At 39.5% G+C, this 27,295-nt stretch overlaps 1 protein-coding gene across 5 annotated transcripts; it reads right to left on the bottom strand.

The window, feature by feature from the left end:
• Positions 1 to 757: 757 nt before the first annotated feature.
• Positions 758 to 26,183, bottom strand: HMGXB4 (HMG-box containing 4). Of its 5 annotated transcripts, none has more exons than XM_088141079.1 (11): positions 25,757 to 26,183; positions 24,518 to 24,623; positions 23,859 to 23,995; positions 19,539 to 19,614; positions 13,136 to 14,121; positions 12,637 to 12,718; positions 10,789 to 10,853; positions 10,435 to 10,540; positions 9,109 to 9,278; positions 7,353 to 7,475; positions 758 to 4,057 (listed from the first exon to the last, which is right to left on the bottom strand). In XM_088141079.1, exons 1-11 carry the CDS (start codon positions 25,844 to 25,846, stop codon positions 4,013 to 4,015), a joined length of 1,986 nt encoding a protein of 661 aa, XP_087997205.1. In that variant the 5' UTR covers positions 25,847 to 26,183; the 3' UTR covers positions 758 to 4,012. The 5 variants fall into 5 exon arrangements, with proteins under 5 accessions (XP_087997205.1, XP_087997206.1, XP_025024311.1 ...); XM_088141080.1 differs by having other exon boundaries at positions 25,737 to 26,183; XM_025168543.2 differs by having other exon boundaries at positions 759 to 4,057; positions 26,001 to 26,183.
• Between the last annotated feature and the right edge of the window lie 1,112 nt (positions 26,184 to 27,295).

Raw genomic sequence — 27,295 nt, forward strand, 5'->3', positions numbered from 1 at the left:
AGCAGGCAGCGACAATTGGATGATGCCACTATGGGTGGCAAAGCCGTTCCCAGTCATCCTAGTATTGGTAGCTTCTTCGGGGGGCCTGCTCCAGAGAAAGCAGCTTGGACAGAGTGGAGTCCATCTCGCTCTGCCACAATCAAAACCTTATTGTATTAAGCTAAACCTGCTTTTAAAGCGCTTTCCTGACATTACGGCCGAGTTGAGGTATCTGCCATTCCTGATTATTTCCAGTTCTTTTTCAATAGCAACGTTTAGGTGATTATAGATGCCCAAGTTGTCAGACTTCTGCTGCTTTTCCCATCCAAACCCAGAGGCTAACAGAGCTACAAATATCAAGTCAATGCAGGAAAGAGACACTGTTGAGTAGACTCAGTAAAGCATATCTGTTGACAGCACTTTTGGATTCCTGATTCCTCATCCTGATACAGAGAGATCTAAGATTATAAATTTAAATGGGTTGCAACTTTAAAAGGTACACCTGTAGCCTCCAAACCATTAATGCATAATTAGTATTCATACTCTAAATCTCCACTGGAATATTGGAAAGTTCCAAGATGCTTTAATTCCTTATCAGAAAAGGATAACTTATATGTACAGTATATGGATCTGCAAAACACACCCATTTGAATGATTAATTTTAAATCTAACAGTACAACTATATTGGATTACTAATTATTTCAAGACATTTTGCATCATGACTGTAGTACTAATTTTTTGGTATTTTATTATGTAGATTTTATTTAATGTGGAAATAGGAAATAACATCTCAAAAACAAAGCATCTTTCTTGCTAATAACTTTAATAGCAACAATTTGCTTGATATGCTGAAGTATATGGGGTCAAAATTTTCTATTTTAAAACAATCGTCAAGTTCATGTCAAAAGCAATGTAAGAATGTACAGTACCCACATGTTACAGGCTCAAGTTTCCAAGCTTTACGTAAATATTATGCTTTTCAAAACTTGGTGTGGGCCATTTTGGGACCCAGAGTGTTATGAATGCCTGCAAATGCCTGCAGAACTGACCCACAAATCTCACATGAAAATTACCAACAAACATCTTACAGCTGAAGAGTTTATAATTGTTCCTGGTAGACCACACTGACTGAATTCAAACTATGACAACCTTGAGGCAGAATGAAAAAAAAGATGGCATAGAGTACAGAGTCCTATAGAGGCACATATATAGGTGATTATAATATAAGGATAGTGTCAGACCGATGGCAGAGGGATACATAATTTTCTGATACTGAAAAACCTGTACATGAAATACTGGGAGGAAATATGAAATTAATCAAAATGAAATTTTCAGGTATAAAAAAGCTTATGTACAATAACAAGAAGGCTAAATGCAGGAACTAACAAATATATAAAAAAAAACTAAAATTTAGGTTCAAAACCCTCCTGTATCAAATATGACAAGATATATATTATACAAATGTGTACAAATTTTAAATAAAGGTACATCAAGTACATTTGTGTGTGTAAAAACATCAAGTCTGCCATAAACGCTAATGGCAAATGTGAAGCAGATCTTCCTGTGTTTAATCTAAGATGCTGAAAACTTAGCCAAATATTATGTCTCCTTATGAATTAAAACCTTTAATTGACGGCAGATTATTTATTCCAGTGGAAGAAGGCAATTGTTTCTGACTTTCCTGTGCTCTCATTCTGTGTTGTTCTGAATAATTTTCTCAAGCTTTTGTAGCAAATTTGGATACATCTGTTGGTGGGGTAGCACAGGACAAGAGGATATCAGCAAAAATCGCCTTTCTACGCTCATAGGAGGAGAGCTCTGTTAGTCTATGGTGGCAAAAATCAGGTGTCTGGCAGAACCAACTAACACATTTTATTAAAAGGCATAAGCTTTTGTGAGCTGTAGCTCATTTAATCAGATGCAAGGTATCTGATTATTCCTTTTAATAAAATTTGTTAGTTGGAAAAGGTGCTATCAGACTCCTAATTTATCTCTCCACTCAGTGACTGAAACCTTGAAAGAACTTTCCCAAAGCAGCGATACAACATAAAATGCAACTAAATGATTCTGCTAAATGTCCAAATCCAAAGATGGATCTTCTTCATTGCTCAGATACTGCTTGTGTGTGCACATGCCTTTGAGTCAGTGACTCCTGGTGACTGCCTGTACTAGTCCCTGCAGTTTTCTTGGCAAGATTTTTAGAAGTGGTTGCCATTGCTTGCTTCCTAGGACTGAGAGAGAGTGACTGGCCCAAGGTCATCCAGCTGGCTTTGTTCTTAAGCCAGGACTAAAACTCACAGTCTCCCAGTTTCTAGCCTGATGCCTTAACCACTACACCAAGCTCCTCTTATACTGCTTATAGCACTTCAAGTAACATCAGATCTGAATAAGTTTTGAAAAACTCAAATCATTAGCCCCCAGTACATGAATTTAGTTACGCTATAGTACTTTAGTCTGCAGCTTTAACTAGGGGATAGGAATGGGGGAGGGGGTGCCTCACTATTTAGAGGAAGTATAAGGGGAAACAATGGAAAACCAGTCAATTTAATTTTCAACCAATATGAAAAATATCCACTCTAAGAGCCTAGGAAAACAGTGTATATTTAGTCTTGGACTCAAAATTATCCTGCTTTCTGTTGTTTTAAATTTCTTAAATCCTATGTGATAAGGGTACATGACATACAATATAACGTTCTGACATTTGTTTCATCTGTTTCCTCAATCCCACTATTGCTGTTTCCATTTGAATGCTTTTTTTAAATTCAAAACCTCTTTTGAATCAATACCTGTTACACTATAACATGAAGTTTGATTCTGACAAAGGTGTACAAAGGATAAAAACAATACATGTTTTCTGAACAATATTAATGGAAGGATTTTTTTGTATTTTAATTACAGCTATATACAAAAATACATACAGGAAAATGTAAATACTCACGTTAAGAATGCCATACTTAATCCTATGGAGTACAAAGTGCTTTCCCAGAGAAGAACAGATTCAGAGCACTAAAGCCTGTGCTGGGATACTGGATTTCTCTTCCTCTCATTAGTAAGTCCTTAAATATCACCTCTCTAACTGCCTCTACATGAATATCAGCACCACAAGAGAAAGAAGTCAGTTCACTGCTGGTAGTAAGAATGCTAAACTAGAATTTGAATTATTGGTGGGACCTTCTTACCTTCTATGACAGTATTTTTAGCTACTGTTTCAGAAGTCACTATCTAAATGTGAAGAACTTGGAGATGGGAATTGTGGGCTAGGAATCCTCTTTTTTCTCATAATCTGAGCATTGTGTGAAATACTACATTTCTATACAGTAGTTACTAGTGCTATACATGTTTTGAAAACGATTTGGAAGAATTGATTCAGAACTTGAATGAACATGAATTAGCACCTCTCTGCTACTTATTAAAGCAATTGTGTCTGGGGAAAAATAGAGCTGCTTTAAGCAGTCACATTAAAGAAGTAGCCATTTTTAATTTTGATTTCATTCACTCTGAAATTTGTAGCCATTTTTAATTTTGATTTCATTCACTCCCAAATCTGTATTAGCCCTGCCAATCAATGAATGGAACATTTAATAAGTCCTAATGTCAGAACATTTCTTTAGGGAAAGACAAAAAAACATTTTTCCCAGCATTACTTTTAACAACATGCAAATTATTTCTTCTCCAAACTGTTTCCACTCAGAGAAGTATTATTTTATATCTAAAATATTAGTGGTACTGGGTCCATGGCACTTGTTTGCCCCAAATTGTTTGACATTTCTAATTAAAACAATTCCATTTTTTTCTTTCATATTAAGGCTCATATATCAAAAGATTGCTAAACTCTAGTTATATAGAAACACACAGACTTAAGAAAACATCCTCCAATTCTTGCAAATTAAGTTCAGGACTTTTCATAAAATCAGGTTAAACAATTATTGACAAAAATGTTTAAAATTCTGTAGGTTGAGTCTTGAAGAATACAATATATATGTACACACACCAGTTGCATGGTAGTAGATTACTTTCCACACTCCCTTTTCTGTCAGAGTCCAGGCATTATGTAGGCAATATTATCTAATGTGTTTGACTGAAAAGACAAAAACATTAAATTAATTCAATATGCATATTGCAAAGTGAAATGCTTTTTGCTTGAACAGAATATTTAAGAAAAAACCCACCACTTAAAATATGGACGGGTAACCAGTATTTTCACAACTGTGACCTTTCTCTGGAACAGACAAGCAAGTCATGGTTTCCCAGCCCCATTTCTGCATTGCCCAAATTGACAACAAATCTTCAATGTTTGGTTCACTATGATTTTTCCTATTTGTTTTTGTTTTGTTTTTTTTAAAAACAGCTGAAATAGGTGTGACAATTTCCCACTTCACATAATACGCATTTTGTCTCAACGCTCTCCCTTCACATATGCACTAGAAAAATGACTGAAAATTTCAGCCCTGGCCATGATTGATCATGTCACGGTGTCTCTACCATATTGCAGCTTATGATCACAAACTTATTGCTTGTCCCTACTCTGAACAGATAGAAAAGACTGTATCTCCTCTGACCTGGATTATATAATTGTTATAAAGCTAATAAAGAAGCAGATGTTAGAAATTTTATTTGCTCCCTCTCAGGTAATCAGGTATAAAATTGCATCTAAGTTCTATTAAACTCATTGGGACTTATGGCAGAAGTAAGTGAATTAAATAAACAGATTCCACTGAACATTTTATCCCCATTTTTTTTTTTTTTTTTTGCTGCACTTTCAAACATGGAGAGCATCTCCTCTCCACCTTTGGAATTAGAGGGATCAGCTGAGGCATTTGGACTGTCAAAATGGAACTCTTCAGCTCCCCCTTCAGAGCCAGAAGTAAGTAACTCACTCCTAAGCTTGCAAAGAATGGCCCTCCTTTTTAGTTTGGAATGGGACAGGAAGTTAGAGGTTTTTTTTAGCTATGATACACTCTCCAAAGCCCTGTGCAATTAGAAGAGAGCTGCTATCTCAATTACCAGTTAGGAAAAAAGGTGGGGCTCCTTGCCCTTTCCAAGCCAGGATGAAAAACTCATTTTGCCAATTGGAATTATGAATTGATGCTCCACAGTACACCCTAATTTAACAGGATTAAATGAATGTTCTGGCTTTAAGTATCTTTTCCCCCACTTATAGTAAATGTATTATTGCTTTTCAGGATGTGGTAAGATGTAGAAGTGTAAACATAAAAGAAAGAACACTCTGTTTATGAAAACGTCCAAGGAATATACTACCTTCTACAGGTAATCCTTGGTTAACAATGGTAATTGGGACCAGAATTTCTGTCACTAAACGATGTGGTTGTAAAGTGCAATGTCATGTGACCGCATTGTTTAGTGACAGCAATCCCAGCAGTCCCTGTTGCTGATGTTAACTGAATCCCACCAGCTGCCTATCTCCCCCATCATCTCTTCCCTTTTGGCTGCCCACCTACCTGCTGCCACCAGCTGCCCCCGCTGTCCAGCCCTACCCACTGCTGCCATGCCTGCTGTACTTCATGCCACTACTGTACTGGCCGGGGCTTTGTTCGTGCCCCACCCAGAGCCTTCTTTTGTGAAAGAAGCCCAGCACATGAAAGAATGTCCCGGCTGTGCCGGTGTGAAAGAAGGACCCCGGCACGAACCGAGGCCCTGGGTGGGCACAACAGATGCACAGTAGTGGCATGCGGTGCGGCAGGCCTGGTGGTGGTGGGCAGGGCTGGGTGGCGGGGCAGTGTGCCAGTGCTAAAGAAGGACTCTGGTGTGAATGGAAGCCCTGGGTGGGTGCAGAGGCCCTAGATGGCGCGCGAGAGGAGAAGGCGGTATGAAAAAAGGCCCCAGCCAGTATAATAGTAGTGTGTGGTGTGGTGGGTGCGGTGGTGGCGGGTAAGGCCGGGCAGTGGGGGCAGCAGGTAGGCCAAAAGGTGTTCATAAATGCAAGTGAACCTGAGTGGGCCCAAATTTTGTTCACATAACTGTGGGGGTGCTGCAATGGCCAGAACTTCAAGGAACAGTCGTAAGTCCCTTCATTCAGCACTGTCGTAACTTTGAACAGTTACTGAACAAATGCACATTAAGCGATGACTACCTATACTTACATTTTCTTGCTTAGATTTTTATCAATTTTCAGGGTGCTGATTTTTAGCTTACATTGCCACTATATTACTTTTTATATATGTGTAAGTATTAGCTGCTGCTGTTTAGAATGCTTTAATTTTTAAGCTGCTTTGAGCATCCTGGGAAGCCAGGGCTTAAATATTTTAAACAGTATCTCAAATATAACCATTTATGTAGGAGAGCCAGCTACTGGAAGAAAGTATAAACAGTAGATTGCATGAGGCACAATCTCTTTATCTTTTAAAAATACCTCAGAGGAGGAAAGAATGTCTTTCAAAGCTAATGCAGCTAGAATGGCAGGTGAATACCAGGGAGACTAAGATCCAAACCTCTACTCAGGCTCAAAACTAAGTAAACTTGGATAGCCCACCCATCCCATGCAAGCTGCTTTTTTACAACAAAATTATAGTATTCTATCCATCCATCCATAAAATGTAAGAGGGCAGCTTTTCTTTGGCTAAAGATTGGTGTTACTGCTAACATTAAAAAAAATAATAATCTAAAAATAGATTCTAGGATAGTAAGTATGAGACACAATCTCAAAAGAATTTTAAAAAATGGTAAAAGAAAATCAGAAATCAGCAAACTCTTCATTATTATTAATTAATTAATTAATTAATTAATTAAAATTTATTGGCTGCCTAACTCCAGTGGTGAAAGGAAATACATTTGTTTGCATTTGCATTTGAAAATAAATTATAAACATTTTTTCTACACTGGAACAATGCATCATAGCTTTATTCACTACCAAAGAAACAGGCTTTTTAAAGCCAACAGATATTTTCAATGTAGTATATGCATTGGGGAGAAGACATTAATGATTCTTTTGCCAAGATTCCACTATGGCATATATACAGTACAGTATATAGCGTATTGTCTTACATATAAAATATTACACTTTAAGAAAACTGGATTAACCCTGAGCTGTAAATTCAAGCACAGAATAATGTGATCCTGAATAGAATGCAAAATACATAATTTTTATCTACCAAGCCACATATTAATTGTATAGAAAGGCTTAAATCTGTCAACCATCACAACGAATCTTTATACAACACATCCTGTCTAAAAATTCATTATATGAACTATAGGGAAATAGGGTATTGCATCACATGATACAGTGTTGAAAGGCAGCACTAGAGGAAGGGATAATGTATGCTATGACAATTACAAATTGGCTTTGTTACCAGGTAAGTGGCCACAACCAGATTTTAGGACACAGTAGCATAGCTTGGGAATAAAATGTAACTTACCAAAACATGTTTGGGGCAACCATTTAGCTCAGGTAACTGGGATGTTAGGCATGTCAAAGGGCCTAGGGCACAGATAATTGAATCCAGGAGTACTGATAAACTTCCTGATACAGCTACCATTCCCTAGGAGGCCAAAAAGGAATGAGAAAAGTTGTTAATCTAATATTCTCACTATCAATGTATCCTTTTTGTTTTAAGTCCAGCATGTATTCCCTCAAATTCAGCAGCCCTATTCTGCTCTGTGAAGAAGCTTTTACAAATGAATCATGCACAGAGAAATGAGTGAACATGAATTCTCCTGAAAGCATACCGATAGCAAGAAATGCTACATTCTCTGCCACAGGTGTATAAAGTAGCACACACAAAATGTAGCACTGCATAAATAATTAAAATATACAAGCCATGTTGATTCTCAACCTGAATACTCATGCTGGGTATGCAGTTAACATATTAAGCATACTGAGCTTCAGCAAGCTAATATATTTAAAATGGAGAGCCTCCATACTTGCTTCCTGTTTAGGTGGCTTCTCAGTAATCTATTCTACAGTATAATTCCATAAACATGTAAGAATATCATGGTGGATCAGAAGTCCCATCTTAGTCCAGCATTTAGTTTTTTTTATCAGATAACTAGATGCTTCTGGGATGCTCTCAGAGGGGAATGGAGATATAGCACACTTCCAATGTTTTTCCCCAGCAATTTATATTTGGAGGTTGGAGGTAACTTTGCAGCTCCAAGACTAATAGCTCTTGATATATCTGTCCTTCATTCATTTTTGTTGATACTCATTGCCATATTCTATGGTAGTGAATGTCACAGGTTAATTAGGTGCTGTATGATGAAGTATTTTCTTTTGTCTGTTCTAATTCACCTTCCAATTGCCTTCACCATATAAGTTCAGGTCTTGGGATAAGTTATTTTTCATGCTGAATAATGAGATTTATACCCTTCTTTGTTTTCTTCTTTTCAAGTAATTCAGTTTTTAAACAATCAGTGGAAACTCTGAAATCATGAAGGTTAGAAACTTCATGATTTACAACAGCAAAATCTTGATAAATGATAAGAAACTTTAGAGCAGCAAGAAGCAGAAGTAGTGTTATATCCAGCCCATTCCAATAATACTGAATTTTGCAGATTACAGTACAAGCCTTCCACAACCTCGCATCCTCCAGATTTATGGGATAGCAACTCCCATTAACCTTAAACACTCACTGAAGGGGGTAGGACTGGAATTTTCAACTCCAACTTTTGTAGGCATAGCAAAATAGGTGAGTTAGATTTATTTCAGTGGTTATTTTTTAAAAAGAGTGAAAACTCATGCTACCAAAAATAGATATCTGCTGGCAAATTTTAGCAATGTAATCTTGGAGTGTGAAAAGCTAGATCTGAGGCCCACATACGACCTAGGGACTATCCACCCACGGTCTGACTAAAGAACAATATTGTCAGCCCCACTAGGTAGACCAGACCAAGACATCAACTCCACAGGAAGGCTAATACTACTTTTATTGTGATTGGCTATAATAACAAAATCTTACAAGTCTGACTGCCATATCTCCTCTTCCTTCCTATAATTCAGTGATTTAGGGAAATGTCTGAACAGCTTCCAAATGTCTGTCTATTGTGGACATAAAATATGTTTCAACCCCCCACCCCCCATTGCCCTGGCAACAGATCTTGCATATCTCTGTCATCTTCTTTAATTTCTACAAATACTAAATATAAATGAAACTGTATGATAGCTCTTGTACCTACTTCAGTCTCCTGCAGCCTGTGGCCAATAAGACTCAGAGATTCTCCCAGTAATTGCAGATGTGCAGCTACATCAATGGGATCTGTCTCAGGAACCTTCACTGGTGAAGAGGATAATACCACAGTGCTGGTTGGGGACTTTTTATGGGGTGAAGGCACACTTGTTAGAGAAGCTGAAAACAGACAATAAAACTGATAGTTTAAAAACTGTGCAGCTTATGCAATATATAAAAAAGTTAAGATAGGGGAATATCCTCATATATGTGAACATTCCTCTAATGCATGACCTTTGGGAAAAGAAGGGCCAGAAAAGCTGCCCAGAGTCACTGAGAGTCAGCAGTATAGAATTTTAATTAATAATCATAATCATAATCCCTCACAACTGAAATAACTTATGTTTGCATTCTCACTGTTCAAAGAAGCATTCCCTAAACTGTTAACCTCCAGTTATGTTGGATTTGAATTCCTACAATCTCCAGGTGGTTGTGGGGCATGAAATATAACATATGTGGACAGCATCAGATTGAGAAAGACAGTTCTATCATCACTGCTTCATCAAAGTTCCCCTCTCTTCATATTTGTGCCTATTCCACATTGTAAATACTTTATATTGATAGTTCAATTCATGGAATTAAAGGTTTTGGCTGGATAAGAGTGTTTTGTCCTTTGGTCAAGCCCTACCCAGCTGATAAAAGCAAGAATAACACAGAGTTCAAGAAAGTATCTTTAATGCTAGTCTGGGTTAAAAACAGAATCTTGAAAACAATAAGAGTAAATCCTCAACTTTGGTTACAATGAGTTAATTTAAGTGGAGTCTCTGAAATGTGCTCTTCCCACATCTCTCACATCTGGACTGCGCTGCCTCTTCTCAGATAACCCAACTCCTTGGCCCCTGCTTTCCCACAATCTCTCATACCTTTCATTCTATTACTTTATTTCAAAAAGGCAGCTGATAATTATCTGAAGGTCAAATCAGTTCAATACACAATGTCATAAAAGTGGCTAAGGTGTTCTGATATTTCATTGTTCCCATTTATGTAGACTTATTCTAGGTATTCTGACTAATAAAAAAACTTGTCAATCTTGGCCTAAAGCAGCTTTCCTGATACTTCTCAGACCTTCATATTTGAATTCTGAGGTCTGGGAGTAAACCAAACCCCCAATCTTTGCCAATCTCCCATCAGCTGTTAATGATGAAATTCAAGTCTGGAATCTTGGAACACTTTGATGAAACACACAAACATCCCAGTATATTTAGTTGCCACTAAAATAAGATATAAAATTATCTTGGAAGAAAAACATATGAATATAATGGAGTGTGGAAGTTACCTTTCAATTTTGGGGCACCTTCTGATGAGGTGGCCTTCCTCTTCACTGTCGTAGCCTCTGCTTTATTCTGCTTATGTTGCAGATACTGAGCTTTCTGCTTCCAAACCTGCAAAGAACAGGGAAAGCAAACTAATGTGAAAAATCGTATTATTTAGGCAACTGGTTAGCGAAATATGCAGCCCACATAGTTAAAAGTACTTAGATCCCAAGTATTTCATAATTATTAACGTGTGGAGGGGACTGCTATACATAAACTACTCTGGGGAGTAAATTAATGCAAGCACCATGGTGGCAACGTCCCAGGCACAAGCCAACTCAGATTTTTTTTGTTAAAATGTCTTCTCAAATATTTACCAGCTTATCTTTCTCTGGAAGCTGTTTCCAAACCTCTGCTAGCTTTTTGCTCAGCTCACCAAAATCTAGCAGGAAATCAGAGAAGGTGAACAGTTCAGAATAAAAACAGGTATTTTCTAGTTTTAATGAGGAATCTGATTCATGAACATTTAATTAATAGCCCAATCCATTATAAGATACATTAACAACACATGTAATGATAAATATTCTTTGATTAACTATATACATGTAAAGCTACCCATGTCAGATTTTATATTAAATATAGAAAGTGAAACCATCCCACAATTAATAATTTGATATACTTCTGCTGTATAAACTACTACCATAAGACTGCAAGCAATTCTAACAAAATTCTGAGCAAAAGGATCTGGTACAATCTGGTTGCTAAAAGAACAAAATAAAAGATGGATACTTAATTACCCTGATTTATATTAGCTAATACCAGTCCACATTTAGGAAGAGGATTGGTAAAACAAATGAATCTTATTGGTAGTCTGTTAATGCACTATTCATTTACCTAGACACTCAACAAAAATTAGTATGCTTGCCTGTTTCTCTTCTGATACTGCAAATTTAGTCGCTAACATATTTGATTATAGCTAGGATAGCAGCCATATTTTATTTAGGGTGTAATGCAGTCATCAACATTCAACTGAGCTGAGAGGAAACCAATTTATACTTTAACCAAGCTACCCATTTTAACCAAGAATTTTAAAAACATTTGCTAAAGTAATTATCTTACAATGATAGGTAGCAATCCTACAGTATATGTACTTACCTGAGAATAGATCTCCTTAAACTCTGGTACTGAATTCTGAGTTGAACTGAATTGAATTGAATTCAGTTGACTTATATAAGAATTCAGTAACTACTTTTCTTTATTTCTTATTTATGTAAATGTTTCTCTACACTGTAAAAATATTGCAGATTGTTTCAGCATTTGCACCAAGCTACACTGCCTGACAACATGCTTAGTTCAAAAGGTCTGTGACCAGATTAGAAAGGGAAACTCAGAACCTGAATTAGGATTGGCCACATTATTTTGAGAATTAAAACATTGTTTGCCCTGTCTTATGGTTTTGTTTTAAAATATACCAAAATACTGTTTAAATTATCGTAGTATGTTTTATGTGGGCCTGCCTTGATCAGAAACTGCAATTGTTTTAAACCACAGGCACTAGATTAGAACTAGAAAATACCTTTCTGTTCTTTAAAATTAGTCCTTTATAGTTCTAACTTAAAGATTGCCTTCTGTCGCATATGAGCCAGACAAGTTATTACAGTAAGTGTCAAACATTCTTCTCGGTTCTAATGCTGTTAATAGTGAGGAAGAGACTAATTGGAAATTTAGACGTTTCAGTGGTGATATCCTGAATTTGGAGTCTTCCCATCAGAATGGTTCACGTAATGCCAAGTTTTGTATTTTTTGGCAACTGGCTAAAAAGTCTTTTTAAGTTTGAATATGAAATGTTTCTTCTATGATATGTAATTTGTTTTCTTATCTTAATGCAGGTTCAAATGTTGTGGTCAGCTGCTCCAATAATTCTCTTGAGTGGAAAGTGGAATGGCAGATGGTATCAGTAAGAAATGCACTTTCTCATGGTGACACTTATGAGGAAGTAACTCTTTCTGAAAGTGTGGATTTTAAAAATGTATTTGTGTGTGTGTGTGTGTGTGTGTGTGTGTGTGTGTAAAATCTCCTGACTTACTTCAGGAGTAATTTATCTTTATGAAACATATATTTTCAAATGAGTATTTTATCTTTATGCAAATAATTTAGAGGAAATAAAATAGAGGTTGGAATAAACAAACAACAAAAACCCAACCCTTACAGGGCTGTTATTTTACCTATTCCTGGATGCTCAGCCACAATGTTCACACGATATTCCTTACAGAATACTTGGTAGGCAGACATATTTTTCTTCTTTGGCTAATTAGAAAAAGGGGGAGGGAGATAATATTTTACAGTATGTACTAGTATCAATTTCTTTCTAATGTCTACAGAAATATCTGAAAAACCATCTCATAGTGCATGTCTTTACACATTAATAACTGGGATGAACTTTTTGTTATGGAGTGTGTCTATTAGTTATTTTTTTTTTACAAACCATAGTTCTACAGCTGGAGAAAAATGGGCACTTTACAAAGATGCAGTATTTCTCATTGCCTGCAGTTCATGATGATAATTAAAAAAGGCAGCATCTAAAACATTTTTAAACACAAAAACTTCTGGAATAAAAAGCATATTATGGCTCAAGATCTGGTGTTATGAAGAATATTTTGAATATGCTATTACAAGAAGCAACCATAACTTATAGTACTCGCTTGCTGTGCAATTGATGTTTACCTTATCTTTTTCTATTTTCTCAATCTTGTCTTTTTCTTCTTTCTTCTTCTTTTTCTCATTCTGGCCATCTGTATAGAAAACAGGTGGTGGCGGTGGGGGAGGAGGAGGGGCAGGTACAGCAAACTGGATGTTGGTTGGAGAAACAGGCAGTTGTGTTATTTCTGCTGCTGCTGGTGATGAAGAGAGTCCAGCACTCTTCTTCAATTTAGAGTGTTTTTTCTCCTTGTGTTTCTCCTTGTCCTTCTTCTTTTTACTCTTCTTCGATTTCTTTTTCTTTTTTATCTCCCGATATGAATCATCAATGACTAGTTCTCCAGCTTCCAACTCACCTCCAGATGAAGATCCGGATTCCATTTGTGGTTCCAAGCTTGAAAGCTCAAAGTCACTGCTTTGGCCTTCTGGGAAGAGGGATGTATCTGGGCTAAAGCCCTCAGCAGCAGGAAGGGGATGTGGATCTGAAGGTGGCTTGTGCTTCTTACGGGATGATTTCAGGAAGGCGTGTGTATCATGGCTTGGGAGCAGCGAGCTTTGTTCATCCCGAATAGACTTCTTAGAGGCCTTTTTTGTAGCTCCAGAATGTGGAAAGGGATCATCTGTTATGCTTCCCCCTTTCTCTTTTGGTGAGAGGATTAGCTTCATTTTTAAGCCATCAGGCTCACGTAAGGTCAGCATTTCCGTGTTTACATATGGGGGTTTAATTTTTTTGGATTTGTGGAAAGTACCGTCATCCAAGGGTGGATCACTGCTTCCACTCAGCTTTTTCTTGTGATGTTCCTTCTTACCCTCTGAATAACCAGGAGCACTGAATGAAGAATGAGATGATTTTTCCAATGTCCTTTTAGATGATTTGGAGCCTGTGGCTAAAGGTGTGCTGATGGCTTTAAGCAAATCCATGGCAGTGTCAGCAGAGAGTGGACTCAAAATTACTTTGTTCCTACTCTTTGATGATGTTTCCAAAGGCAGGGAAAGCTCAAAAGGACAAAAGTCTAAAGGAGTACAGAGAAAATAGGTAAAAATAAATAAATGCACAGCACATCAAAACCAACTATATCTTCATTTGCAGACTGTCCTAACCTCAGGTTCTTAAACTAACTGACCCAGCTGGAAAACTTCAGTCATGGTCCTTACAAAGGTTTTGATCCTAAGGCTCTTGGTTGCTTAGTCTTGTATTTGCAGTCTTATATTCTCTTTTAGTGAATTGTATAAATAAAATAGACAATACAACAATTTATTTAACATCTCATACCTTACATTCTTGGATTTGCAAGAATTAAAAGAAAATTGCAAAATACAACAATATTACAAATATTAAAATCATATTAAGTAGGGAACAGAAAAAATATTTACAATAAGAAATCAGAGGTCAAAGGAGCAAAACACAGGGTTGGAATAGCAAGAAACCAAAACATAAAAGGCTTAAGACAATTAAGCAGATTTTGTCTAGGGCCAGAAATATCTTAAATAGGTACCAGGCAGGTTTTTTGAGACAGGGTATTCCACAACTGAATACCCTACCATGTAAAGAGGAAGAGAGGTAAAAAAAAAAAAAAAAGCCAAGATGGGTGATATGACTAAAGGCCTGCCCCTTTGTACATGCACATTACACACATTATAAAAGGGCAGGGCTTCAACTGCACAATCACACCTGCCATCTTGACTTTTTTCACACACCCTCAGTGGACACCTTTGACCTCCCAAGAGAATGTTCAGCTGTGCTTTTGCCTTTCTCAGATGATTATCTTTGGATTCTGATTAAGACATGTGGGGGGAAAGTCTCTTCAAATACCAAGATCTCAAACTAGAAAGGTTTTTAGAGATCAAAAGCAATACTTTGATCTAGACTCAGAAATGAATAGTAACTGGTGAACAGATGGAATACTGCTATAATATAATCATGATGTCCAATCCAAAGTATTATTCTAGTAGCAATATTTTGATCCACCTGATTACTTTCAAAGGCAGACATCATAAACTATGAATAAAAGTAATGCAGTATTAATCAGTGAAAGTAGAAGCTAATTTAGTTATTTTTAGAATCCATTTGAAGAAAAAGAGAATAGGAGAGCCAAGCAGATGGACACTGCTGAATGATTACTGCTGTTTCCTGACTTCTGTTGATTGTCCATTAAATAGCTGATTGCAGTGCAGATTGTTGTTAATTACTATGTGTGACACTGGAGAATGGTTTTAACACACCTGGAAATGTGAGAAATTCCTGGACAGAAGAAATTCCTCAGGACAGGCACAGAAAGGAAGTGAATACAGAGAAGACAAGTAGAAAAATGTGACCCAGAGAAACAGGAGATACTCAGTGCTAATGGAGTTTGACAACAAAAATTACACTTTTGCTCTAGAAGATAATTCATGGCTACCTAAGTAAACTGTGCCAACCTTGGCTTCTCAGAATAAGGTGGAAGACATTCAGGACCCATTGGGTCAAAAAACCCAAACAATCACTTTAAGGAAGAAAAGTGTTGTGGTTGTTTGTGATTCAGGAACCAAGGTAGCAGTGCAGAGATCTGATATAACATGTGAAAGGTGTCTTGTCTTCCAGATGCCTGTACTCAGGATGTGATGTGATGTCAGTTGCCAAGACATTTCAAACTCACCAATAATTATCATATTTTAATGATTCATGTAGGGATGAATGATACTACCTGAAACCCTAACACAAGATGATAAATATGTCATAGGCATCACTGAAACTTAGTGACACACGTGATGGAAACACAGCCCTAGATGGTTGTATCTTATTCAAAAAGAAGAGACTCAACAGAAAGGGAGGGGGTATCGCACTGTGCATAAGGGAATCATATGCTTGCACAGAAATTCATAACAAAATTGATATAATTATTATAGATTGCCTGGATAGGCAGAAGATATGGATGAGACTGTTGTGGTCAGATGTCAAACTTTCAAAGAGGCACGTGATAGCAACAATGGGTGATTTTAACTATCCTGACATGTGCTAGAAATCTAAACTCTGCCAAGATCTCAAAACTCCCTCTCTTGTTAACAACTTCATTTGTTAGAATGTGGAACAGGGAACAAAGGGTCTGCTATCATGGACCTAATTTTTACCAATAGCAAGGAATTGGCTGAAGGAAGGGAAAATGACCAAAATATGTGAGAAAGTGACAAGTTTTTGATGAATTCAGATGGACAGTAGGTCAGATCCAGTCGCTTGAAATCCTGAAGAAGAGTGTTTGGGAAGCTTGGGAAATCCTGCTTAGCTAGTGAAGGTATAGGCAGTCCTCAGGTTGCAACCACTTGTTCAGTGATTGTTCAAAGTTGCAATGGTGCTGAACGAGGGGGACTTATGCTCAGTCCTTGAAGTTGTGGCTGTTGCAATATCCCTGCAGTCACATGATTGTGATTTGGGTGCTTGGCAACCAGATCACAATTACAATGGTTGCAGCATCCCACAATCACATGATTGTTATCTGCCACCATCCCTGCTGGCTTCCCACAAGCAAAGTCAATAGGGAAACCAGCAGGAGGTTACAAGTCACTCCTGCTCCAGCTGATTTTTTGCCCACCCACTCACACTTCGTAGCGCCCACCTCTGGCACCCACCAACCTGCCTACCCACTGTAGCACTTGCCCACCCTCATTAGCTCCTGCCTGCGGTGCCTGCCCATACTCCATAGTGTCAACCTGCAGCTCCTGCCCGCCCACAGTCTGTAGTGCTGGCCCACCCACCTGCAGCTCTTGCTTACAGCTCTCGCCTGCCAGCCTGCTTGCCAGAATTCCCACCTCATCCCACATTGTGGTCACGAGGCCCTTGCTTAATGAATGTAGTCCCTGGGTTATAATGACAACCAGGAATGCCAGAATTGCTGTTGCTAAGCAATGCAGTCATGTGATGTTGTGTTTTATGACCACATCGCTTAGCAACAGAAATTCCAGCCCCAGTTACTGTCGTAATCCGAGGACTATCTGTACAATCCAAACAATTTCTATTAGGAGACATCTAAAGAGACAAGTATGGATACACACAAAGCTTCCTAAAATACTGAAAAGAAAAAGGGTAGAAAAAGGAGAATACTAGGCAAGCGCTAGAAACTCTAGGGTTTATGTCAAAAAGACTAAAGTATATAAGGGCTGAGACCTATGAAAAATGCTTGTAACAAAAATAAAGAGAGGCATTTTGGGAAAGGTTAGAAACAAAAGGAGAAGCAAAGAGGCTGTTACTACTCTTTGTTACTAGAAAAAAGGGATGAATTAGTATTGGGTGATTGTAACTAATGGCAAAGAATGTCTTAACACATGTTTTGAAGATCTCACAGAAAGAAAATGAAGCCCTAGCTGACATTGTTGTGTCACTATTAGGAGGAAGGAGGTGCTCTTCAGGATAGACAAGGAAAGATTAAAAGAACCCTTACTTAACTCAAGTCTCCAAGATCAGATATAATTGTAGAACTATTAACTATAATCTTTATTTCTGGGGAATTGACATGGTTCCAGGAGACTGGAGGAGAGCAAATGGCATATCCATCTTCAAAAAAAGGAAAGGAGGACCTGGGAAATTACAGTCCTATCAACTTGATGTCTATACTAGGCAAGATCCTCAGGCAGCAGGTCTGTGAGCACTTGAATAGGAATGGAATAATTAATGATTCAAGGGCTTGTCACAAACAAATCATGCCAGATTAACATTTTGTTCTGCTTACTAGCTTGACAGATTGGGGGAAGGCTGTGGACATAGTGTACCTTGATCTCATCAAAACATTCAATGGTCTCTTGTGATATCCTCATTAATAAAATGGTAAAAATGAGCTATATAAAAATGTTAGATGGATTCATAATTGACTGAATAATCTCATTCAGAATGTTCCATATCAGATTAGAGAGTAGTATCAAGTGGAGTGATATAAGATTCTGTTCTGGACCTCGAGCTATTCAACATTTTTATTAATGATTTGGATTAAGGTATTGAGGGGATGATGTCAAATTTGCAGATGACAAACTGTATGGAGTACCTAATATTTTAGAAAAGAAAGAATAGTTTAGGTTGAGGGAGCTATATGAAAAAGATCTGAGTTTATAGTAGATCGCAAGCTAAACACAAGCCAACACTGTTATATAGCTACTAAAAAGGCAAATGCATTTTGAGATCTATTAAGAGAAGCACAGAGTTCAGATCATGAGAAATAATTATCCCACACTCTGTCTTGATCAGGTCCCACTTGGAATACTGTGTCGAGTTCAGGGCACCACTGGAACATCATCAAACTGCAATGAATTCAGAGGATGGCTGCCAATATGGTGGGGAGACTGAAAACCAAGTCCTGTGAGGAACAGTTGATAGAGCTGGGCATGTTTAGCCTGTAGAAGAGAACAAGGGAAGACAGGATAGTAATATTCAGATTTCTAAAGGGTTATCGTATAGAGGATGAAGTGGACTTGGCCTCTGTTGCCCCAGACAACAAAGGTAGAACCAGTGGGTTGAAACTAAATGGAAATAGATTCAGGTTATATCTGTGGTTCCCAAACAGGACACCACAGCAAACTCATGGGTGCCATGGGATATTTTACATTTTTGCAACACCCATTTGTGAAGCTGGGCTTTTGGCAGTTGCTGTGATAAAAAGCAAGTACTGTGCAAAAATCAATGTGGAACAGGAAATGAGGGTGGTGGTGTCCAGTCAGATTCCAAGGTTTAAGAAACTCTGCAGTGCCCAGGTGAACACATCCTATTAGTGAGTGTGATTATTTAAGAATGAAATGAAAATATTTTTTCTTTCAATTTATGTTTTTTATTTTTTCAAATGGCTATTAAGTTGCTAGGACATAAATACTTGTTATGTTGTTTGGACTTAACTACATAATAAACAGAACTATTAGGTATTTCTTTTGCCATGGGCGCGCTGTGGAAAAATTACTGAGACACTGGCATTATGAACTGAGAAAGTTTGGGAAGCTTTGGGTTACATACTAGGTATTGTATACATTTTTCTCTTGCTGGTATTATTTCTTGTTATTTTTTAATGTTTTCCACAAATTTCCTATGTTCTTTCAAACAGTTTAATTCCTGTCATCAGGAACACTGTTTCCCCTCTGTAATTCTTCCATACACTGCAACTGCAATTTTATTCTGTTGCCTAGGTAATCTCTTGGCTATATCTGTATTTTTAACTAAAACCAAATTACTGCCATCACAATTTTATAATTATTTTGATAACTGCAGAGAGATGTGAGGCTAATTCTTTTAAATTTATTTTCATCTGTTAGTCTTCTAACATGTTTTAGATGACATGTGTAGAAGAAAATGGCCCTATCCCTTACATTGCCTTCAAGAAATATAAACATACATTTTTAATATTTTAAAAAGTATCATTAGATCCTTAAAGGTGCAAATGTTTTCCTTGATCACATCCCTAGTTATACTGGCCAGCCTTACCTCTGTAACAATGTTTGCTAGAGGAATGCTTCCTCTTCTTATCTGACTCTGTCCCCAGCAAGAAGACGTTGCTGTCCTGCAAAGAAAACAACTTTCATTTAAGTAACAAAATTAGACATGTGTGTATGAGAGAGAGGCAGAGATCTTGATTCTGATATAGATAATACCGCTGTATATGCTTAGCATATCTATTCTTCATTACATGACATCCTGTGGTTACAAAATGAAGGTAAACTGGAACCATTCTGATTTGGGAAATTATCCATCAAGAGAAAACTGAATAAATAATTGTTTTAACGAAAAACTATGAATGGCAGTCTTTCCGAGAAGTCACTCCCTCCCATATGTTTTAATAGCCTACTGGGGGCTAACAGAGGATAAAGAGTTGCATTTCTGTGATTGGTGAAGAGGGAACCATCTTTCCACTATTAACCTATTTGGTTTTCATATACCGTACTAGGCTGCTCATTATCTTACATGGAATTCTAGGACTAATTTCCATGTAAGTTTAGTTTAAAAATCGTTACCAGTTAAGTTAGTGCTTAAATACAGTTTTAGCTGAGATGGTTTTAAAAGATAAAACCGATCCATATCTGCAACACATGCTAACTACATTAAATCTCTTATGTTTAAAACAATATACAGTATGAGTATTAAAGACAGAGGACAGAAATTATGATCTTCATAATGATCTGCTTGTAAGTTTCCAGAGGAAATTCACTAATCATATTTAGAAACAGAATGCTTGATTAAATGGACAATATAGCAAGATTATTTTTTATTTTTATTGTCAATTTTTCAGTTGCTCTATTTTACATAATAATAACAGCTAGCTCCTTTAAGTTCTTTGACACTTGCCTAACTTCAACAATGGTCAAAGGTAAAAAGGCTGAAATTAAATACAAACATGTCAGAAGTGCTGTTGGGCAGAAGGAAACCTGGCTCAGGATTGGGGTTCATCCTATTCTGGATAGTTAAACTCTACCTGAAAGAATAGGTCTGCAGTAGCTGGGAGTGCTTCTCAGCTATTTTTAACATTCCAAGTGGTGAAAGGTACATCTAACTGGGTCTGACAACACTTACACAGGTCTGGGCTACATCCCAAACTGATTACAGCAATGTACTCTACATGAAGCTACTGTATTCCTGAATTTTGTCTGAAAGCTTCAATTAGTGAAAAATGCAGCAGTGCATGATATTGGGTATATATTACATTTGGGTTAAAAGTTCAGCACTGATTGGCAATTACTCTCTGAAGCAGTTTAACATGTTTATTTTAACATTCAAAGCCCTAAACCTATCTTGATAATTCTGGGTGCTAAGAAATGCAGGAAAAACTCTTTTGAAGATGCCTTTACTTTCCAAGGTCTGTTTGTTGGGCCACAGCAGAAGGACTTCTCCTGTGTGGTTCTCTAACTATGGAAACTCTCTTAAGAGCTGCACTTGGCCCCTATTCTTGCCACTTTTCAGAAAGGAGTCCCCTATGGGTAGAAAATGGGATATAAAGTGAAATAATGATAGTAGTACAGTGGAACCTCGGGTTACGAACGCTTCTGTTAACGAACTTTTTGGGTTACGACCAGCTCCGGTCACAAAATTTTGCTTCGGTTTGCAAACTCCGCCTCGGGGTACGAACAGGATACGCGCCCATTTTCCCTGCTGACACGCGGTCGCGGCTTCCTGTGGGCGAGATCGCGGTAGCAAGGAGACGTTTGGTGAGGCTTGTGGTGTGTTTCGTGGCGTTTTGGAAGGTTTTTGGTGTGCTTGTTAGCATGGCTCCAAAGAAACTGCAGAGCAGGCTTGGCAAGAATAAGTCTTTAAAGAAAATACTAATGATCGAATTGAAGAAGGAAATTATAGAAAAGCACGATCGTGGTATTCGTGTGACTGATCTGGGCTCGGAGTACAAGATGGCGAAGTCGACCATCTCGACTATTTTGAAGAATAAAGATGCCATCAGAGGAGCTGATGTGGCAAAAGGAGTAACGATGTTAACCAAGCAGAGGACACAAGTGCTGGAAGAGGTGGAAAAGCTGTTGTTAGTGTGGCTGAATGAGAAACAGCTGGCAGGTGATAGCGTTAGTGAGGCTATGATCTGTGACAAAGCCAGGAAACTGCACAGTGATTTACTGCGGAAAAACCCCTCTACCAGCGCAGCAAGTGAGGAATTTAAAGCCAGCAGAGGCTGGTTTGAGAAATTCCGCAAGAGAAGTGGCATCCACAGTGTGGCAAGACATGGTGAGGCTTCCAGTTCTGACAAGGCTGCTGCAGAAGCCTACAAGACAGAATTTGAGGAATTCATGAAGGCGGAAGGATACGTCGCTCAGCAAGTGTTCAACTGTGACGAGACAGGGCTCTTCTGGAAGAAGATGCCGAACAGAACCTACATCACGCAGGAGGAAAAGGCACTGCCAGGGCACAAGCCCATGAAGGACAGATTGACCCTTTTGCTGTGTGCGAACGCAAGCGGCGACCTGAAGATTAAGCCGCTACTGGTGTACCCTTCCCAGACCCCTCGTGCGTTCAAGGCGCACAATGTGAACAAGGCCAGACTGCCTGTCATGTGGAGGGCCAATGCGAGAGCTTGGGTCACAAGGCAGTTGTTCATGGAATGGCTGCATGAGGTGTTCGCACCCACCGTTAAAAAATACCTGTCTGACAACCAGCTGCCTGAAAAGTGCCTTCTTCTGATGGACAATGCCCCGGCACACCCTCCAGCCTTGGTGGATGATATGGACGCCGAGTATGACTTCATAAAGGTCAAGTTCCTCCCCCACAACACGACACCTCTTCTGCAGCCCATGGACCAGCAAGTGATCTGCAACTTTAAGAAGCTCTACACAAAGGCGCTCTTCACCAGGTGTTTCAATGTCACTGAGGAAACATCCTTGACTGTGATGGACTGGAATGGAGGAAGGGGGGTGAAAACGATGCTCTCGTCTCCAGAGCAACGCTCTGGAGATAAGCGGAGAAAGCTGGCGCATCCCTAAACATTCCAGAAGATAGTAGAGACGTGTGCCTGGGAACTGCTGGTCAGTCTAAGAAGATTTCTGTAAACAGGTGCTGGCAAATAAACCTTGCTGATTGAACCTGCATGGTCTCCAGGAGTTCTTTGGGCTAGGCCTGACATTGAAAGAATTCTGGAAGAAACATTTCAATGTCCTCCACTGCATCAGCCTCACTGACAAAGCCTGGGAAGATGTCACCTGCCGGACCTTAAACTCAGCCTGGAGGAAACTGTGGCCAGAATGTGTCGCTGAACGTGACTTTGAAGGGTCTGATGCAGAGGTAGTGGAGGAGATTGTGTCCATGTGCAAGAGCATGGGTCTGGTTGTCAATGATGCAGACATAGAGGAGCTTGTTGAGAACCATAAGGAGGAGCTGACCACAGAAGAACTTGCTGAGCTCCAGAGTGAGCAACAGAAAGCGCTTGGTGAGGAGCATTCCACTGAGGAAGAGGAGGACGGGGAGGAGGTGAGCAGTGATGTGCTAAAATCCATCATGGAGAAATGGAATGAGTGCCAGGATTTCTTTGAGAAGCAGCACCCCAACAGAACTGTGACAAACAGAGTGTTGAACATGATGAATGACAACGTGGTCTCTCATTTCCAGAGGGTTATGCAGCGCAGGAAAAAACAACTGACTTTAGACAGGTTTTTCCCCAGAACTGAGCCTGCAGCTAAGAGGCAAAGAAGAGAGGAAACCACTGAAGGAGATCTCCCCGATGTCCTTTTGGAGGGGGACTCTCCCTCCAAACAATAACCTCCTCCCCACCCGCCTTCCTGTCCTCCACGCCAGAAGTCGCCTCGAGCAAGGTCAGCATTCTCCCTCTTCATACTGTGCTGTACTGTACTTTGTTTCATGGTTTTGTGGTTTAAAAATAAAATACATATGTTTCAGAATGGATTAACTGTATTTACATTGAACCTTATGGGAAAATTTGCTTCGGGTTGCGACCAAAATCGGCTGGCGACCAAATTCGGAGGGGTCAGAATGGATTAACCATATTTACATTGAACCTTATGGGAAAATTTGCTTCGGGTTGCGACCAATTTGGGTTGCGACCAGAGTCACGGAACGAATTAAGTTCGTAACCCGAGGTACCACTGTAATAGTAGTAACGGTAATGACAATTTCATTTATGCAGTCCCTAAACATTCACAGTTAAACTTCTTTTAGATACCAGAATTTGTATTTCTATTCATAATATGAAAACATTGAACTATAAAACAGATTGCCATTGCATTCCTAATTCAGTTGCTACCATTTTAACAAAATCAGAATTATTTTTTTTCTCCTCTTATCTTGAAGCTCTCTCACCTTCAGTCTATTTTTTGCATTCTTCCTGACCTGAGCAGCTATCTCCTCCTCTTCCCGAAGTAGATCCTTATAGGAACGTTTCTTCTCTCGTTGGGCTCTGCCAGCTGCTAGTCCCACATCATCTATTTGGTCACTGTCTAAGAGAGGAAACATAATTAAGATGAAGGGAAGCATTCACTATAAGATACCACATTATGGCCTCAAATAAAAGATGATACAGAAAAGGAAGCAGACAAGACAGGCAGACACACACACACTTAAACAACAGTGGGTTCTAAGCTGTATGTTGCTGTTTGAAAGGCTGAAGTTTTATTCTTACTCAGTTCCTTTCCTAGGATAATAACAACTGAAAAGGCTGCTCATACAAACAAGGGCCTAGATTTCAGTATTCTGCTATGTAGAAGTTATGCATACAGTCCCTAAACTGAATTATTATTCCATGGAGCTGACAGAATTAGGAGGTGCTACACTGTCAACATCTACATTATCCTTTGTGAGACTCTTGTTCCAGTCCTGATTCTGTCAAATTTGAGAATAAGGAGGGAGGATCTGAAACACTGCAGAAACCCAATCCATGCAGGACACTGGCTTTTTCTCCTAGACGTGGGCTGGACTAGCGTACTCTTTGTAACACCTCTCAAATTATGAAACAATCCTACCTTCTTTTTTCTTGGAGTCATCATAAGCCATGGCTGTCCTGCAGGGATCTGGGAATGTGTTGCCACGTCTGGGCTCCTTCCCTGGTTCCCGTCTACAGGACAAGGTCTAAGAAACAGAGAATGAGAACAACCCTCCCATAAAGTGGAACCATAATGCAGAAAGGGACTGAATGAAGATTTTAAAGAATGAAATGAAAAGTAGAAGGATGAAGAGATGCTACCATTTACAATTTATTATCTTTACCCTTCAAAGAGATCAAAGCAATTAAAGCACAGAGAAAGGAACTAAATTCAACAAGTAGTTCATTTATCTGATGTCCTTATTAATAGGCAGAGAAGGAATTCTTTTTAAGATGATAGCTAATATTCTATTTCAAGTTTCAGATTTTCTTGAAAAAGGACTGTGATCAAATGGCTTGGGCACTGTTACAAGGCCTTTCAAACAGAGAGCTGTATTAAATTTCATGTCTTTAAGTAAAGGGTATACGAATGAGAGTATGAGATAGAATCGTGGGATATTTAACCACCGAGAGTAGTTTCTGATTGTGTCCAGACATAAATGGAATAAATAAATTTTTAAGATTATTAATTCTAAAATAAAAGGGATTGAAGCAACTAAAAAATCCAGGCTTCAACCATCAGTGTGTGTGAGATACAATGATATCATACTGGAGGAATGCTAGCAAGTGAGGTGGGTAGGAGAATGTATTATTCCTACACTCCCCGCAAGGAAGAGGAAAAGAAAGAAAAGATGGGAAAAAGGAAGAGAGAAGACTGGAAGAAGCAGTCCTTTCCTTGGGCCTCTGCAGCATTTCCAGTTTCTTGTGACCTCAGTCCTTCAGGAGTTCCTCATTCTGGCTCAAGAATGACGGTTCAGGTGAGAGGAGCAACTGCTACTTCTGCTACGGAAGCCTTCATTCTGTCCCCTCAGAATGACAGCTGCCTGACAGGCATTCAGTTTCTTTCAGAGCACAGTTGCAGGGTTTTTTGTTGTTGTTTTTGAGTCTCACAATAAGGTAAAAGATTCAGCTCCAGGATTAATGTTTCTTTTTATTTAATTTGGTTTTTCTATATGAACAGCAATTTCAACCTCCAATTCTATGCAGTTACAAACAACAGCCAAAACAAGCTAAATTTCAACGATGCGCCCCCGCCCCCTCCCGGTCAGAGAAACTTCCCCTCGTTCCCAAGTAACTCGTGGTAACTGGGAAATACTAACAAAGCTCAACTGTCAGAGACCTTATTCATCGCAAGCGCTATAATGCCTTGGAAGACAAATCCCGAAGAACAGAACCATCCTGCATCGTGCGAACGCCACCACCTAGACATAAAGCTTCCCACCACAAGTCTGTCCTGCAGCCCGTTGCTTATTCGGCGCCACTGGCCTTCACGCCAAGCTTGCTAACGGAGCGAAGGTGGCCCGGCAGCCCTGCTGTCGCATACAAGCCAACACACGCGTCTCTCTTCTCCCGGGTGTGCTTACAGTCAGAGATCAGACCTCACACAGACAACCAGGCATGAGCGGTAATAATCCGGCAGGAAGCGTCCTCCCCCTCCAACCGCGGCAAGGGCCGTCGGGAACAAGGAAGCCGGCGTCGGCCCGTAGAGGCGCCGCCGGGATTCCGCAGCCTCCCGGAGGCCGCCCTGGCGATGGCCAGAGTCCCACCCCTCGCGAGAAGGCGGAGAGGCGCGAGATCCCGAGAGGGGCGGCACTCTGGACATCGCGCGAGATTTAGAGGGAGGCGATGCCGTTGTTGGAACGTTGCCTTTCGTGGGGTTCGGGCGATTTGGGCGGGCCGTTGTCCCTCATGGGCTGCTGGAATCGAGGCTGAGGGCGGGCAGGCGGGAAATTGGCTGCTTTTCTTCGCTGGCGGTGGAAGTGGGAACGGTTCGGCTAAAGGCGCGGATGCCGAAGCCAAGGGAGCGCCATTCTCCCACGTTGCCTAAGCCTCTGGTTTGGACGGCAAGGAGCGGAGTGTCGAGTCAGCCGCCCGTGGCTCCCGAGCGTGGGGAGCCGTTACCAGAAACGCTGCTGATGCCTTGGTTCGAGCATCGCGCTCCGTGCCGCGCTTTTCGGTTGCTCCTAGTGCTGCTGAACCACAGGCATTTCAAATGACAGTCATATGTTTCACGAATGAGACTTAAAACCGTTCGAGTTGTCTTAAAATGATTTCCTAGCAGTTAGGTTCAGAGGCGTAGTTTTAGGATTAGTTCGTTTAGGAGCCTTTCTTAGCCTGATCATCGATCGACTGCTGTAAACTGCCTCTTTTCAAGCTGTTGAAATTGGTAAAATTGCAGGATGAAATAATTGTATTAAAAAGAGGCACGAGTGCATCTAAGATATAATGAGGGCTCGTCAAATAATTCAGGAAGTCCCTGTCCTACCGTGAGAGGAGGAATACGCTGTGAGTGCACAAGTAATGGGAGGCATGTGTTATTTCAAGATGTTGCTTTTGACTCCAGTGTCACAAGAGTAAGTGGGGTGGCAGTCCATGCTAACTCAGAAAGTTCGGCTAAGGGAATTATAGACGAATATGCGTAGCTGAGGGTTGAACGGTGGAGTCCTTGTTCTCTGAGCTTGGTTCTTTTCTTGCAAATGTTTCATTACCCGGCTAGGTAGCATCTTCAGTGTTAATCCCATCCCATTCTAGCACTGAAGATGTTACCTAGCCGGGTAATGAAAAGTTTGCAAGAAAGGAACCAAGCTCAGAGAACCCCAAGGACTCCACTGTTTGGAAATCATTATAAAAAGTCCCCATCGAAAATACTGCTTCCATT

This window comes from Python bivittatus, unplaced genomic scaffold, assembly GCF_059951505.1.
Source record: "Python bivittatus isolate LINGU-HERP-01145 unplaced genomic scaffold, Pbiv_v1 ctg000330_np1212, whole genome shotgun sequence".
Classification (NCBI taxonomy): Eukaryota; Metazoa; Chordata; class Lepidosauria; order Squamata; family Pythonidae; genus Python; species Python bivittatus.

Coding starts and splice junctions, on each gene's coding strand:
- HMGXB4 (XM_088141079.1), bottom strand. CDS start 25,846: ATGTCTAGGTGGTGGCGTTCGCACGATGCAGGATGGTTCTGTTCTTCG. Junction 19,615..23,858: donor ATGCAAAAAATAGACTGAAG/GTGAGAGAGCTT, acceptor TTTTCTTTGCAG/GACAGCAACGTCTTCTTGCT. Junction 14,122..19,538: donor TAGCAAACATTGTTACAGAG/GTAAGGCTGGCC, acceptor GTACTCCTTTAG/ACTTTTGTCCTTTTGAGCTT.